Raw genomic sequence first — 17209 nt, 5'->3', positions numbered from 1 at the left:
AATGCATATTTATGGCCACTACAGTCGAATGTGGCCACAAACTGTGTAAATGTGAGTCGAGTCGATCATTAAACCAATAAATTAATGACTGCATTCTAAATGTAGTGCGATTTGGTGCGACATGACAATATATTGTTCAACATACACAACATACACAACACCGATATCCAATACATCACACATGTATGCACTGCATATACAAGCAGTAGCAATGACCAATCCAAACCAACAATGGCCGAGTTACACATCAACATATACTCGATCATCAGTCGAATCTGCATATATCAACCAGTTGCAACACGTCATAATCAATGTGGATTGTATTGCTCACCAATCGATCATGACAGCTAATCAATACCAATCATGTAGTCAATACAATCACCAACATATCCATGACTGTTGACTGGCGGATACAACTCGTCAATTGCATCCAATGTTACAGGTGATGCACATCTGATTACTGCAAATCAACAACTTGTCAAGCATATCATAGTGTGTATTGCCAACAGACCATGCAATTACAAATCAATGTATACGTGATCAACATTTGATATTTGATGGTGATGAGCCAACCATGATTGATTGTATCATACAACTAATACAGTTGCATTGTCTGGTATTGATGATTGACCCATTCATGTCAAACAGTAACTAATGTGTGTATATCGAGTTTGAGTTGCATGGACACATCAAGGTGTTTGATAACGAGTCCAACGTGATGATACAAACCCAATATTATATGAATATCCAAGTTGATGAATCAAGTCGGGGTTTGCAAAGTGTCAATATGTCAGGTCAATCAAACGAACCAGTCAACCATTATATTGTGACTAGTGATGACACGGTTTGAATGTCAACGAGTTAGACAGTCGACAATATGGGTGATTGTGATTTGGTCAAACCGCAACACTCGCATATCACTGAGTCGGTTTAATGTATGTGGTGTAAGCAGTATGCATAAACTCGTTGATATCATGGACTATAACCAATATACATCACACATATACAGTGGTAAACACCGACGTGTGGTGTATTCAGTGATCGTATACTAGTTGATTGGTGCAATATGATCACACATGCTAATGGAGTGTAATAATCATATACTTGCAACAACATATCATATTGCACTGTTGATATCGTGCATCCAATGTCAATGCAATATATCAACTCACTCGATATGGTTGGTATCGATCGTTGCAGTCGTCGAGTGCCGTCATTGACCATGTATTACCAGCTGTGTGTGGTTGAAATTGACCATCATGTCATGTATTCAAATGCAACATATCAACATACATTGTGGTATGTGTGACATGTGTGATTGACTATAACTGGTGTGGATTACAATCGATTGTGCACAATAGTTTGATATCGATTGCAGTTGTTGATCGATACTTGACATGACTGGTCATATATGGTTTGCACAACAATCTGGATTGTACAATGATCACTGTCTAGATGCACATGTCAAATGCGTGTATAACCAGGTTGACGATATTGACCAGTTGATACATGCTGATCAACGCAACTGGTGTACATTGTATGTATTGTGTGCATATACATGTATGGCTTGATCACTCGAATGTACATACTTGACATATACTGACACGACAACCATCATCACAATCAGATTGCATGTGGATAATGCTGTAATGTCGAATGACTGGATCCAATTGCAGTGTATATACGAGCCATACAACGAGTTGCTCGAGTGATGGAATGAGTGCATCAATCCAGAATACGAGTCAACCATGACATATGATCATGATGTGACATTGTGGTTGCAACATGAACTACATTGTATTGATTCAGTTGATTGATTGAATTACTGGACAATGTGCAGCGATGACTGATCGTGCCGAGTTGAATGTAAAGTATCACCAAACCACATGTTTGAATCATGTCAATCAACTGTGATTGTAAACCATACAATATCACAACACATCGATGACCGTCATATCGACTTGATACCAGCCATTTCCATATAGTTATATGACATTATTTTGAACCCAACTTGCTTTCCTATATTGTGACATACTGTCCCTCTTTAGAGTGGAAAAGGATGGGAGATGCGCAATCAATCAACCATAAATAATTGAGCGCACAACCAAACATCAGCTCAACCAAGATTGCGGATCATTGCATGAATGGATATCCCTTTAAAGTTGCTTTGACACTCGACAACAGTAAATCTACATCAACTCTAACCTCGGCAACAGTAAATCTATGTCAACCCTGACAACAACAATAGTCCCTTGTGACGGCTATTTAAGGAACATGCTTTTAACACTATCCACTCAATACATATAAATGCAATCCAAAAAGCAACTTGATGAATGACAATCATTTACAACTTGCTCGACCAAACTACTATGATGAAGTTACTGATTGCTATATTGTCATCAACGCTGATTGCTTGTTCAGTTACTACAGCTACTCCAGTTAATCCCAGCAGGACTACAAACTTCGAGTCTAGTTCTACGGCTATTTACACTGCAACTGCAACTACTTATCCCAGCACTTCGACATTTCTTGATTTAAATGTAAACTCGGTTAATTGTGGTGATTATTCAAGGGAGAAAAAAGGCAGTCAAAGAATACGCAAAAGCAAAATGTAGCTTCAAGACCATACATAAAAAATACGAATCGATATCAATAGAAATTGTTGATCAAAAAACAGTGGTAAAAGATCTGCATAAAAGAGTCAAGCTATTGTCGCCTGTAACTACGCCAAGTGATGGTGGTCCAGACTATATGGAAACACAATCTCTCCTTCAAAGTGAAAATGATGCTCTTGCAGATCTTGAAAGCCAGCAGAGAATATGCAATATACAACACTATGCCGAGTACGAGAAATTGCGTTTAGCCAAAGAAAAACTTGCAAGAAAATTTTTTGGCACTTTTAACTTCAGTTTTGGACGGGTTAGTAGTAGGCGCATGATGGACCTTTTAGCAAGTCAGACCTTTCTGAATTGTTTTAGTCAATTTTACCCTAACATACCGAGTTCATCAACAGACTCCGAGGGTGCCTCTACTAGTGGAACGCAAGGTTCATCATCACGACCTCATGGTCCACCACCATCATATGGAGTTGTAATGAGGAAACCTAAACTTTATAAAGTGACTCAATATAGCCCAGGTGATCAACCTCCATCGTATCAAGATGTAGTGCGCAACCCTCAAAATTTCCCCAAGGTCTTGGAAGATCCTGATGTTACCCAATCGTCATCGATGAGTCCATCTATAGTTCATCCTACTCAAACATCTTCCAGTGTTCCACCCAGTCAAAATACAGCTTCATCCACTTTACGGAGAGTTGCATCCACTTTACAAAGAGCTTCATCCAGTATGCGAAGAGTTTCATCCACTCTACGGAGAGCTGCATCCAATGTGCAAAATGTTGCATCCAGTCTTACATGGAAAGTCGATCGTTCTTGAGTCGACACTAAAATGAAGATCGCGAGTTATTGATTCGAGTGCTAATCCGAACTGATTCTAATCTAATCGACTGTCATTCTACAACCACATTACTGATTCAACTTGTAATAAATACACTACAATGCATTACAATACAATGCATTGAGCATACATGTGTTGAGTTTGATCACTCCAGTCTTGATCAACATGCTTGCTGATATCATTGTACTTTGACACTTGTATTTTAAATACAGTTGGTTATATATTATATGCCTGTACAAATTGATGATCCTGACATACATGTGTTTTGTTGATATAATATCAGTTGACAAGTCGTATTTACACATCATGTATCAAGTAGAATACCGAGATTAACAAAATAGTTGTGTGTTGATATCAGATCAGATCAACTCGACCAGTTTGACTTGTTCAAAAATGACGAGTCATTGGTATACTCGCTGTAGTATACCATATTACACTATTGATATCGCATATCTGGTGTCATTACAATGTATCAACTCACTCGATATGGTTGGTATCGATCATTGTGGTCGTCGAGTGTCGTCATTGGTTATGCGTGCACCAGCTATGTGTGGTTGGCATTGACCATCATGACATGTATTCAAATGCAACACCATCAACATACACCATGACATTTGCTGCGATAATTCAACTTTATAGTAAAAAGTAAATGTAAAAAATTGATCAATGTTGTTTATCTTTCAAGATATAATATGCCGCTATTGACAAGATCGGTCAGAAGTGAATTTGAAGATAATTAGGAAATTGTCAGATAAGTTTGAATCAACAGACGTCAATAATAAACTTGATGTATTGATTCAAAGTTTATTAAATGCCATTTATTTAATAAAGACAAGAGTGTCTTGTATAGGATGGGAAGAGTAGTGAAGGGTCAGTAAAATGAGGTATGTGGTTCACTGCTCAAGCATTATTGCTGAAAGTCCCTGATTACTTAGTTTTTCCATAAGAGTTGGCTGTAACTACTGATTGAACATCCGAGTTATATGTAAACGGTCAATGTCTAACAACTTTAACAGTTGATACAGCTATAATGACAATCGATATTGATATAATAGCACACAACATGAAATGTCAACACAACAGTTGCAAGTCATTGATCATCAATGTGACATTGTGGTTGCAACATGAACTACATTGTATTGATTCAGTTGATTGATTGAATCCACTGATGACCGTCATATCAACTGAATTTCAGCTCAGTTACATACAGGTTTACATGGCATGCATTGATTTCTTAGGCTGTGGTTCACTGACCCTTTTCAGAGTGAATAAGGGTGAGAAACTACACAATCGATCAATCAATCGTACGATATTTGAATACATAGCCAAACAGCGGTTCAGTAAAAACTGTTGATCGCCATATAAAGGGATATCCCTTTTGAATCGCTTTGACATTGATAGTAAATCAACATCGACCCTGACAATAAACCTGATTCTTTGGAACGGCCATCCAAAAAGTATGCTTTTAATACTATTCACTCAGCTGATATAAATACAATTTAGACCCGACCTGTTGAATGACAATCATCTGCAACTCGATCAAACCAGTAAAATGAAACTACCAATCGCTGCATTGTCATCAATTCTGCTTGTTTGTTCAGTCACTATCGCCAATCCAGTTGTTCCCAGTACGACTGCAAGTACAGAACATGTCTCATCGACAGTTGTTCCCAGTTCAACTACAAGTACCGAGTCTAACCCATCTGCAACTCCTAATACAAACGGTTTAGACTTGAGCCGTCACGATTCACTTTCAGCTAACATGAAGAATTTGCTTGAAAGCTACTCAAAAGGACAACAGGACTGTAGTAGACAAGAAGAAGAATGCAAATTTATAAATCTTAAAGTTGGGAATCAAGAGAGCCTGATAAGCCATTTCAGGAAAAAGATTGACGATTTGCAACGTAAATTCTACAAAAATGGTCGCGACAATTCAAAATATAAGAATGAGATGGAACAGCTTAAGCGTGAACTTCAAGACGGATATTCCAAATATACCAAACTTGAAAATATGTACAAAGACTGCATATTCAAGCATATTCATTCTACTCGACAACTGGAACTCTTCAAAATAGATCTTGTGAAATCCGTTTTTGGAGCATCTTTCAGTATCGAATTACTCGAGGAGCAACTTTTGCTTATCCTCTCACAGTATTCCGTTAAACAATACCTCGAGAGAATATGTAGTGGTGAGCAATCATCAGCATGCAGAAACGATTTTGGTCAAGATCCTGATGCTGAACAGCAACAACAAGATCCTGATGCTGGACAAGAAAGCTAAGGTTTGCAACCATCACCAGCAATACCATCTGTATCTCGTTCCATCAGACATACAGTTTCTTTCAGATTTGGTAGTGGAATTAGATCGCTTATCAGGCAAATCAGTTGTATGAATTCATACAACTGATTTGAATGCTAGTGTGGTCTGGTCCCAACCCATTCGATTGTCATTCTATAACTGCATTTCTGATTTAGCTTACAATAAAACTGAATTTACATGCATTGTATCTGATTATTCTACAGTCTTGGTCAGCATGTTATTGTGTTTTGACACTTGTATATTTCCAATACAATACAGCACATTGTATATTGCATATTTGTACACATTTATGTCAATAAACTACCCATTCAGATCTGGATCAATATAAAACTTGTGACAGCCATGATCCAACTCGGTACAAAACAGGTCAACTCCAACACATTCCACCATGATTATGGTCACATCACATCATGCTGATATATGTCGATCGGTATCACATTGCAACCAGTTATCATCCAATGACTGCAATGCAATACCGTGCATGTATTGTGACTGATACGCTGTGCACCATCAGCAAATGTGCAACTGTCACTCGATATATCGAGTCTGATATGCAACAATATGCTGTGTTTACCATGATCAGGTTTTTGATCAATCTCTGACTCATGATACATGATTTGTCATGTTGGATCGTGTGGATGTGTCATGGACTGCAATTTAGTTGCAGACACACATATGTTGAACATTGACTGATGCATACTGTGCAACGACTGATCAGTGCGAGTGTGATTGCACACTTGGTGGTATTGTGCATTATGGTTGTTTGACAATGTATGAATGCTGGATTAGTCGGTTATATGCAACCCATCTGAATCGATCTATTTGGACCATCACTTGATGTAACTGACAAAAAACACTGCCAGCCATGTGGTGCTGATATTTGAGTCGGAGTGATTGATTGCAGAATATTGGCTGTTCGATTGGTCAATCAATCGAGTTTGTGCTGGTAGCGTACCATTGATAACACAGTTCTGGCACCATCATCGAGACCACCATACAACAGTTGACCAATAAACTTGTAAAATCACCAGAATATGTTTGTATGAATATGGCCTGCTTACATGAAATCATATCGTATTCAATACTCGAGTTTATTTTAAAATTCATTCAAAAAATGAGTACCAAAATAATATAATCGTGTCCAATCACCATGTATTCATGAGTGATAGCCTGGTACAAAACTGTCAGTTATTGATTGCAATCTGGGACGTCAATACTGGTAACACCACAGTATGTGTTTCTAAACCTGCACAAGTTATCATATTCACGCTTTATATGCTGATTAATCAGGTTCAACAGTTTGGATCGTTACTATACAAAGCCATTCGACTCAAAACAACCGTTCGTGATTAAATACATTCAAAGTCATGTTATACAATATCAACCAAATATCATTGTAAAGTGGGTCTATTTATTCCAAAATTCAAGTTTAAGCTAGTTGGTGCGACCTGAACAGACTCTAGAACGGATGCTGACACGCAAATATAGCCAAAGCATTTATTCAGACATGCAGACTCCAAACGATTGACTATTGGTGATTTGGCATTTTTCTCCTAGGTTACATTCATTTGTACCACTGCAAAAACGTGGAGCAAAATACGGGCTAGGAGCAGCAGTGACAGATACGACAAGAGCAGCGATGAGTGCGATGACAGTGAATTTCATGGTCGGTTGATATATTGGATTGGGTTGAAATGTAGTGGAGTAGAGTAGATTGGAGTATAATAGACTGAGACGATGGTGTTTGATGGATCCAAGATTCGGGTAAAACCTGGCTTTTTATATTGCAGATTTTCCCGAAACAATCTTGAAAGTCGTACTTGATGTGATCACATAACTTTGCATGTAGATAAGGGATGCTCACAGCCAAGGGAGACTGGATTAAACTAGTATAAAGCCCAATAAACTATATTTGGCCACCCATTTCAAAGTCAAATAAAGCACACATGTATTTAGGTACTATTTAGCAGTGCATTCAAACACCAAATTGCAGAGCGGCCTGATTGTCAGCATAGACTATGCAAACAAAAACACTCAGGGCTAAAAGGGTGCTTTCGACTTTAGTGGCCAGGGTTTCAGGGTGTCCGAATGCCAAGATATCAGGGTGGAGTATTCGTTGCTGATATCTCCATTTCGCTTGACCAACACAGCTTGGTTACGACCACAATGGTATTTATCCATTTAAGCTTTAGTGGTAATATTCTGTGAAAGCATATTGGAATCAACAGTCAAAGACTCGAGAGTACAATTCAACTCAAACTATTACTATCCAACAAGAGCATCGACACAAACATGGTCGATCACTGTGGTACTGTACAATTGGAATTCACAAAAAACTCTCAAAATGGCGGTGAATTTACACTAGACTCTTGAGCCACAGGTTGTATGGTTTGCTGTGAACAATGGCTTACAAACTAAACTATACCACAATTCAAGAGTAGTCATCAAGCACAGACGACTACAATTCAGGGCGTTTGCACAGTCGATCTGACTTGCAACATCAAATGTATGGAGCAAATAGTTGCATTACCAATGTCATATTCATACCTACATGCTCAGCAATCTCGTTTCCAAAAACACGATGCTTGACAAGGCTGTAATATTTTGGTCTTCAAAAAAAGGAAAATATATACCAATACAAAAAATGCACCGCTGATGACTGCATTTCAAGCAAATGGCTCGACATGGCTGATTTCAGGGTGTTGTCCAGACAAACAACTTTCAATAAACATCAATCACCATGCATCAAGTTTGGAATGTCGAGTGTCAGTGGATATAGACACACAGTACAAGAGATTGGCCATATTATCAAAAAGCATCAGAGCGCTTCAAAAGAGTCATGACTTGGCGTTGCAACAAATACCGAGCATGAAAAACGCAGCATGTCATGCACCAAAAGAAAGTCGACGAAACTCCCATTCACTGAAAAGTCAAATCATTGGTAAATACAAACCAACGTGCTCCCGCATATGGACTTGTCAGGTTTCTTGTCCGTTAATCAGCAGTTCAATCAAAGTGCTGTTATATCATTGTATATGATTTATGAAAATATGCACATCTGTGTATGCTACACTCCAAACATCAAGTGTTGGACGAGTTCAAGGAACATGTCGTTCTGGTTGACAATCAAACTGAATTACCAGTCCGGATGATGTGCACCGACAATAGAGCAAAGCTCAGGTTTCTGCTATTCGACCAGTACTTGGCGGGAACAGGGATCAAGAGGCTGCCAACACCCTACACATACTGGTAAAATGGTGTTACTGAGTGCAAAACTGACCCCGATCATGGATGCGATAAGGTCCATACTAGTCGAAGCCAAGATCATAAAGTTATGGCAGTAACAGTGATGACGGTGGTATACCTGCAAAATAGGTCGCACACTTGGCTATAAACAACAGGACGCCTTACGAGCTATGGTATGTATTCGAGTCAGTTATGGCTCACCTATGTCCAGATGGATGTCAGGCACATGTACTTTTTCCAGTATCGTCACTCGAGAAATTGACTCTGGGACGATACCATGCGTCGGAGTTGAGTACTAACCGGAATCAAAGGCATACACATTCTATAACATCGAAACGGCAAGGTTTGTTGTATATCGTGATGAATACAGATTTACGCTGTTAAGCTACATTGCTTTGTTACCCACACCAACAGTATTTCAGAAAGCAGTCATGGGTATATACAACAATGCTCATATGATGGACAATACTGAAAATGACTGAATTCACAGCAGTGGAACACATGTCGACACACAGAGCATGCCACAAGACTCGAAACAGCCCAACCAACAAAATCAGTTGAGAAATGAACATAGAATCGAGTGTCCCAACTGGAAAAGACTCGATCACTGTCATTGAAAACACTGGAAACGGGTATACCTCGACGTGTCCAGATGGATGACCGAACAAGAACTGTGGAACCTCGATAGAACGCAGTCAATCGAGCCAAGTCGATCCACAAGTAACCAATCAATCAAAACTGATTGGTTTATGAGACTCTAAACACTCGAGCAAGGCTACTGATACTCTAGTCAATCCGACACAATCCAATATCAAACAATCAACTGCAGACAAATCGTGGATCCAACTGCACAAACATCAGTAATCCAAGACCAAATCGACTGGATTCAGTCATGTATGACCCTGACCAAGTCATTCGATTGTAAAGTTCTTGGCACAATACATTGATATAGTAGTACCGCATTTCTGGCAAAAAACCATGCAATATTCAAAATCAGATATTTGGAAACCAGCAGATGCATAAATGAACTCGTCAACTCACAACACATGGACAGTGTAACACATACCACCAATACAAAATGGGTCAAGACATTGACCACAAGATTGACGGACCAATCGACGGATCAATCGACAAGTCCAAAGCAAGACTCGTGACAATACAGTTCCAACAAATTCAAGGAATAACTTGCACGAAACCTACGCATCGATACTCGGGCTCACTTGATTAAGCATATTATCAACATTAGCGGCCATCAGCAACTGTAACATTCACGACTGGATAGTTGACCGTACGAACAACACATTCATCAATGCAAACATTGACGAGTCTTACTATTTGGATCTGCCAGGTGAATACAAGCGACAGAGTGACTCGGGTCATACAGTTGGCCGTCACAACAAGTATGTGTTTGACATATGCATTGATACACTTCAAACGGACACTTTATTTGTTGCAGTCGCTATATATATCGATGACATTGATACCAAGTGATGATTGCGCATTGCTAGATTTGATCAAGTCGCGACTGTTCAAGGTATTTTCAAACATTTTGAACCAATACATACATGTTTCGACATCAAAGTTGACCGAGATTGTGTCGATCAGACCATCTCAATCACACAGACACCACTTTAATGACGTATTATCAATGTTTGGAATGTATGGAATGTGTTGTTGCAGACTGCTGCACATTGTAATCGAGCCATGACTACAGTCGAAGGTAGCTGAAAAAGGTGAGTTTACCACGACTCGGTCTGATCATGAAGCAGTCCAATTACTAGTGTATGCAATGGTTGCAACATACCCAGACTTACAAACAGCTGTTGGACAGCCGTCAAACAAGTGTCGATGTTGATACACAACCCGACTGACAAACATTGGAACGCTGTGATGTCAATGTTGATAGCAAATACACGATGAATACATCACTCATACTTGGTCAATGTACCACTATACTGTCCATCCACTGCAATGCCAACTGAACCGGAGATGCTGGATCTGAAAATCCACGATTGAATGTATGTGGTGTTTAGGTCACGGATGTATTTCATGCAAGTCTGTCAAGCAGACATGTGTCTTGATCGGCAATGCAGGTCGAGTTTATAGCAGCACAAATCACATTGACAGAAATGATCAGCACAACACAATGACTTGAAAAACTCGGTTTCCAACAACATGGATATACAATGTAACACTGTGGTTCACAATCAGCAACATAGCTGGGTCAATCATATGCAGAAAATACATGCTTTACAAGATCGTGCAGCAATAGGTTATAGTAATCAATCTACATCAGCACAACACAACAGATTGCTGATATATCAACATATGGTTACCAAAGTCAAGTCGGCAGTTACCAAACTAACAGTCATGTTGGGATTGAAATCTGGTAAAGTCATATACTGTGTTAAATTGGATACACCATACTTCAAACCAAACAACAAACATCGATTGTATAGGCAACACCAGGACATCACAGGACCACTATGCAGTATAACTGACATGCTGTGATACGCTGACACCCATATTCCACAGATATTTCAACATTACTACATGACAAGTTGTAGACACCAAACATCACATGTATCAATAAACAGCCAAGTATGTTCAATCACTGTTTGATCGTATAGTTGAATGTTTGATTGCTAATACCTGAACATGAATATCATCAACAAATGAGTGAGAGTTGTATTGACAATATTGACAGTCAAACACAATACATGAATGTGGGTTCAAACTTGGTGATTGTACAATGTATGATTACTAAGAGTGTACAAAATGTAGATTCAACATTAGTCTGATTGTGTGTCGTATGATGGTCGTTGTATATCGAACACGCAATGCAGTCATTGCAAATGAATACTGAAGTGATCCATTTAAATCAATACGGCTGTCAATACGACACTACCAATACCATGCTGCGTAATACCACACCGCATACATTACATTGCAAACTGACACAACACTAATTGATCAATATCGAAGCGGTTGATGTTGCAATCTGCATCCGACTTTGAACATGTGTATTGCTCAATTTGTTGTACAGCGCACGACATGGTCAGTTGGTGATATCATGCAACCATGCAACTGACAAGTGATTGCAAGTGCGATTGATAGTTACAATCAACACTGGTTGTTATCAGGTCATTGATGTATATGAAACAAACCATGTCAATGTATCAATCAACAATCCAGTAACTGTTGATGTAATACTCAACACAGTATACGCAATCAATGATATGGTTGTTGACCCATTCACAATACTCGATAAATATCAACATATCAGAAAGTTTAAATTTATTCAAAATCAAAATCATCGACAAACCATCAATCTGAATCTACTTTCGGCTCTTGAGATTCTAAACCATGCTTTGCCATATAGTTTTTCAAATTTCGTCTGATAGCGTATATTTTTCTCCTTGCCTTTTCATACTCTTCTTTCAATCGCTTTTCAACCTCTGGATTGTGCATTGGTTCAGATATTTCTTTGCCCATTGCTAACGCTAACTGCTGACTGAATTTGAGGTCTGCATATTCACGATATTCTTTCCATTTTTTCTTTTGTATTTCTTTAGATGTTACAAGTCTTTTCTTTATACGATTAAAGGTTCTCTGATATCTTTGGCTTAATACAGTCACTTGATTTGGAACAGTATTGGCAGACTCGCCTTCGTTTATTGGTTGTTGCTGGTCTTGTCTGGAAGTGCTTGGACTGGGTTGATCAGCTGGCCGTTTCCGACCTCGTTTAGGAGTGTTTGGATCAACTACATCAATTGGTCGTTTTCGACTTCGTTTAGGAGTGTTTGGACTGGGTTGGTCCATTGGTCGTTTTCGACCTTGTTTGGAAGTACTTGGATCAACTACATCAATTGTTTGTTGCTGGTCTTGGTCATAGATTTGTGAATTGACTGCATCAACTATTTCTTTCCAGTCTTCAGGAGTGGTTAAACGGATTTCATTCATTATGGATTTCCAATATTCATCAGAAGTGTTTGGAATGGGTTGGTCCATTGGTTGTTGCTGATCTTGGCTTGAAATACTTGAACTGGGCTCATCAATTGGGTCTTGCCAGTCTTGACTGAAAATGCTTGAATTAATTGCATCCACTATACTTTTCCAGTCTTCGTTAGGAATCTCTGGACTGGGCTTATCAGTCGGACCAAACGCTTGACTGGAAGTGACTGATGCTTTGGGTGAACCATCGTTATCAGTCTGGATCAGTATTGCATTAACGGTTGTTGCCGCAGTCAGTACGAATAAAATGTCAACCAATCTCATTAAGCCGATGAATAGTTTAAACTATTAATACAAAAATAGAGTGTTGAGACTGATGTCGATTATAAGATTGAGTGTAATCGATTGTATTTGTATGTTTTGTATAGCAAACCAACCCTTTTAGGTTAACCGACTATACAGGGTTACTTGATTGCTTTTAATGAGCTAATATCAAACCATAGTATGCTGCTCCATAATCACAATATCATATTGATCGATTTGATGATCGTGTCGATTGAATTATGCTTTTACGACCCTTTTATCAGGTATATTGAAAAGCACACCCTTCAAGGTGTTGTGTAACCGCAAATGCTCCTTTTTACAACCGTATTCATGTAAAATGGATCGCTTTGGTATTCAGCATGCAATGACTTTGGTTTGAGATATACAATGGTTACTACACATTGACTGCATTATGTGTTCCAAATATAACAACCATCATATGACACACAATCAGACTATAATGTTGAATCTACACATTGTGCACTCTTAGTAATCATACATTGTACGATCACCAAGTTTGAACCCACATTCATGTATTGTGTTGGACTGTCAATAATGTCAATACAACTCTACACACATTTGTTGTATTCTGAATCTCGGATACGATCGCAATCTAGTTCAACAATAATCATGGCACATGTCAGTAATGCAGCTGTCTATCACACACCAACACTGTTATTTAGTGGTCTATTTACATCAATATGGCTGCAAGTTGTTGTTATATCACATATTCTGGACATGGTTTTGATATTACGCATCCAGTTCCATCATATTGTTTCTGACCCATTATTGTAATGCTGTATGTCCCCATAATCATGAACATGAACATCAATATGTGGTTTCACGTATAATATTACAACCACGCATGTCGTTGGTTGAATCATCACTACTAGTGTATACTGCAGTACATGTATGCTGGCATGCGGTGTACCAAGTTGATTACATTGCTACAATGTGGCATGCTCCAGCCTGTTTTAATCACAGTTGTGCAACATATTGGTATTGTACACATGTGATACTGGCCACCAACAAAGTGATCGACGGTATTCGATCGTATTATCCAATTGATCATCCAATCCCATAATCAATGCATTTCGACATACTCCACTGCATGTACTGGGTCATAGCAACAACCTATCCAATACATGTCAACTGATACAATCACCAGGCATTCCATGATTTCAGTTGTCAATCAAGTCGATATTATGATATTGTTCAATGTCAAGTATACAATCAACAACACAAGACACTGTCCAAACTGATCCAATATTGTATCGTTGTAAACATACATTTTCATCGTCAATCTCATTGCAAACTTTCAAGAACAGGTCAATTGCCAATGTGAACATTTCTTGATCAGACTCTTGAACAATAATATCAACCATGGGTTCAACGTCACAGTTATACTCATGATTGAACAGCTCTGTACATGTTTTTATCGCCTATATGCATATCGACACCAGGTGAGTTGAATGTCAATCATTTGGTCAATATCAATCATGACTTGCCGCCATTTTGACTTGACGGTTTGGCGATTGCATGCATTGTGAAAGTTGGTCGTTTAGTCGATGTGATACTTTGAACCGATCATCACTGTATACCATACTCGCAAACATTATAAACTCTGAACTACACAATCAATATTGGTCATGACACGATCAACAAGCAATGATGCTTGTAAAATACGTTGACCATACAATACATGAATGACTGACATTTCATCGTCCTACTTGGTCTGTACCTGACTATGTTGTGGCTTGCTAACCCTTCAAGGTATAAAAAAACGGAAAAATACATAATCGAATAGCCATACGATATTCGAATACAGTCAAACAGCGGCTCAGTCAAATTGCGGATTATTATATAAGGGATCTCTGTTCGAAGTTGCTTTGATATTGATAGCAATAACCCAATACTAACCCTGACAATAACACAGTTCCTTAACGGCCATTCAGGAAACATGCTTTTAATACTATTTATTCAACACAAAATATAAATGCAATATAAAACCCGACTTGCTGAATAACAATCATATGCAACTCTTGACCAAACCAACAAAATGAAATTCATAGTCGTTGTATTATCATCAACCCTGCTTGGTTGCTCAGTTACTATTGCTACTCCAGTTCTTCCTACTGCAACTACAAGTGCCAAACCTAGCACTTTAACAGCTTATTATCAACCAGATATGTATGTAAAGATTCGCAGTGCAGGACATGAATATAAATATAATTTAAAGAAAATTACAAGTGAGGATAAACGTTTGATCAGAAACTATCTTACTGAAATGACGAATCATGATCCAAGCATATTTACAGAATGCAAATCTGCAAAAGATGCGGTTACTGCTCAAAAACGACTTATGGTTGATCTAAATACAGGATATGAGCGGTTTAAACATAAACACGAGCAGGATCCCCAGAATTCGAATCATATACTTCAACTCAAGAGCTTTAAACTTGAGATTCGAATCCAATCTTCCAAACTTGCTGAGCTTCAAAATAACATGCAATCCCTCGAGTTCAAGCGTGATAGCTCGTTGTCGAAACTGCAACATCAAAGAGAAAGAGTCTTATTACTCCTATTCAAAAAGTTTACAGACGCTTTATCAATTACTTTGTATGCACTCATTGAATCAGGATACGCTCATACAATACTCGACCGCCAATCATACGAGGCAATATTGAACCGATCAGTGGAATCTGGAGGTGCCTCTAGTAGTAGGACCCAAAGTTCATCACAACAAGCAATTCAAAGTGTGTCTCCATCACATACAAGTGCCAAACCTAGCACCTCAGCAGCCTCTTATCAACCAGATATATATGCAAACGTTTACAGTGTAGGACATGAATATAAATTTGTTTTAAGCGGAATTCCAGATGAGGAGAAACGTTTGATCAGAAACTATTTTAGTGGAATGGATCATCATTCCACTAAAATACTGCCAGAATGCAAATCTGCAAAAGATGCTGTTACTGCTCAAAAACAACTTATAGTTGAGCTAAATACACGATGTCAGCAGTCTAGACATAAACACGAGCAGAATCCCTATGACTTCAAGCATATACATCAACTTGAGAACCTTGAACTTGAGATTCAAATCCAATCTTCCAAACTTGTTGAGCTTCAAAATAGCATGCAAGCCCTCGAGTTCAAGCGTGATGACTCGTCGTCGAAACTGAAACATCAAAAAGAAAGAGTCTTATTACTCCTATTCACAAAGTTTATAAATGCTTTAGCAATTACTTTGCATGTACTCACTGAATCAGGATACGCTCATACAATACTCAATCGCGAATCATACGAGGCAATATTGAACCGATCAGTGGAATCTGGAGGTGCCTCTAGTAGTAGGACCCAAAGTTCATCACAACAAGCAATTCAAAGTGTGCTTCCATCACATACAAGTGCAGTGGATAGTTCTGAGCAATATGGAGCGAGTTCAGAAAACCCTGATGATTTGCCTCCATCATATGATGAAGTAATGCGGAATCCTCAAAAGTTTCCAGGTCCTAAAAGATCCTAACAAAGTTCAACCTTGATTGGAAACGTCCACAGTTCAATCTGCTCACACTCTTCAGCCTTACTCAGTTTTATACAAAAGATCAATTCATACTTGAATCAACCTAAACACGACAATCCATCCGATTGATTTGAATGCTAATCTGGACTGGTTTTAGCCGAGTCTGCTGTATTTTTGCTTGAATACAATACAATAAAATACAATACAACTGCCACTTGATACTTGATATTGGACGTACATGCATTATATATGATTATTGTACACAGTCTTGATCGGTATGATATCATATTGTACATTGACACTTGTATTTCCAATACAATACAGCTTGCTTGACATGTCGTATTCACACATGGCATGCAACACCAATACCAACAATATGGTCATTA

The 17209-nt window shown here is 38.5% G+C and overlaps 5 protein-coding genes across 5 annotated transcripts; 4 read left to right on the top strand and 1 right to left on the bottom strand.

Annotated features, from left to right (window-relative positions):
- Positions 1–2369: 2369 nt before the first annotated feature.
- BATDEDRAFT_90900 (uncharacterized protein) lies at positions 2370–3435 on the top strand (the record flags this gene model as incomplete). The annotated part of the gene is given in 2 exon segments (XM_006681228.1): positions 2370–2559; positions 2573–3435. The coding sequence occupies 2 exon segments, from the start codon at positions 2370–2372 to the stop codon at positions 3433–3435; spliced, it is 1053 nt and encodes a 350-aa protein (XP_006681291.1).
- Positions 3436–5008: 1573 nt separating this feature from the next.
- On the top strand, positions 5009–5737 carry BATDEDRAFT_26977 (uncharacterized protein; the record flags this gene model as incomplete). Its single annotated transcript, XM_006681046.1, has 1 exon — positions 5009–5737. One exon carries the CDS (start codon positions 5009–5011, stop codon positions 5735–5737), a length of 729 nt encoding a protein of 242 aa, XP_006681109.1.
- A 3477-nt stretch (positions 5738–9214) lies between these two features.
- Positions 9215–11533, top strand: BATDEDRAFT_26976 (uncharacterized protein; the record flags this gene model as incomplete). The annotated part of the gene is made up of 3 exons (XM_006681045.1): positions 9215–9365; positions 10305–10422; positions 11332–11533. The coding sequence occupies 3 exons, from the start codon at positions 9215–9217 to the stop codon at positions 11531–11533; spliced, it is 471 nt and encodes a 156-aa protein (XP_006681108.1).
- Positions 11534–12349: 816 nt separating this feature from the next.
- BATDEDRAFT_91038 (uncharacterized protein) lies at positions 12350–13300 on the bottom strand (the record flags this gene model as incomplete). The annotated part of the gene is made up of 1 exon (XM_006681166.1): positions 12350–13300. One exon carries the CDS (start codon positions 13298–13300, stop codon positions 12350–12352), a length of 951 nt encoding a protein of 316 aa, XP_006681229.1.
- A 2059-nt stretch (positions 13301–15359) lies between these two features.
- BATDEDRAFT_26975 (uncharacterized protein) lies at positions 15360–16826 on the top strand (the record flags this gene model as incomplete). The annotated part of the gene is made up of 1 exon (XM_006681044.1): positions 15360–16826. The coding sequence occupies one exon, from the start codon at positions 15360–15362 to the stop codon at positions 16824–16826; it is 1467 nt and encodes a 488-aa protein (XP_006681107.1).
- Positions 16827–17209: the final 383 nt, after the last annotated feature.

This window comes from Batrachochytrium dendrobatidis (assembly GCF_000203795.2).
Source record: "Batrachochytrium dendrobatidis JAM81 unplaced genomic scaffold BATDEscaffold_11, whole genome shotgun sequence".
Taxonomy (NCBI): Eukaryota; Fungi; Chytridiomycota; class Chytridiomycetes; order Rhizophydiales; genus Batrachochytrium; species Batrachochytrium dendrobatidis.
This window is presented reverse-complemented; position numbering and strand designations above follow the sequence as displayed.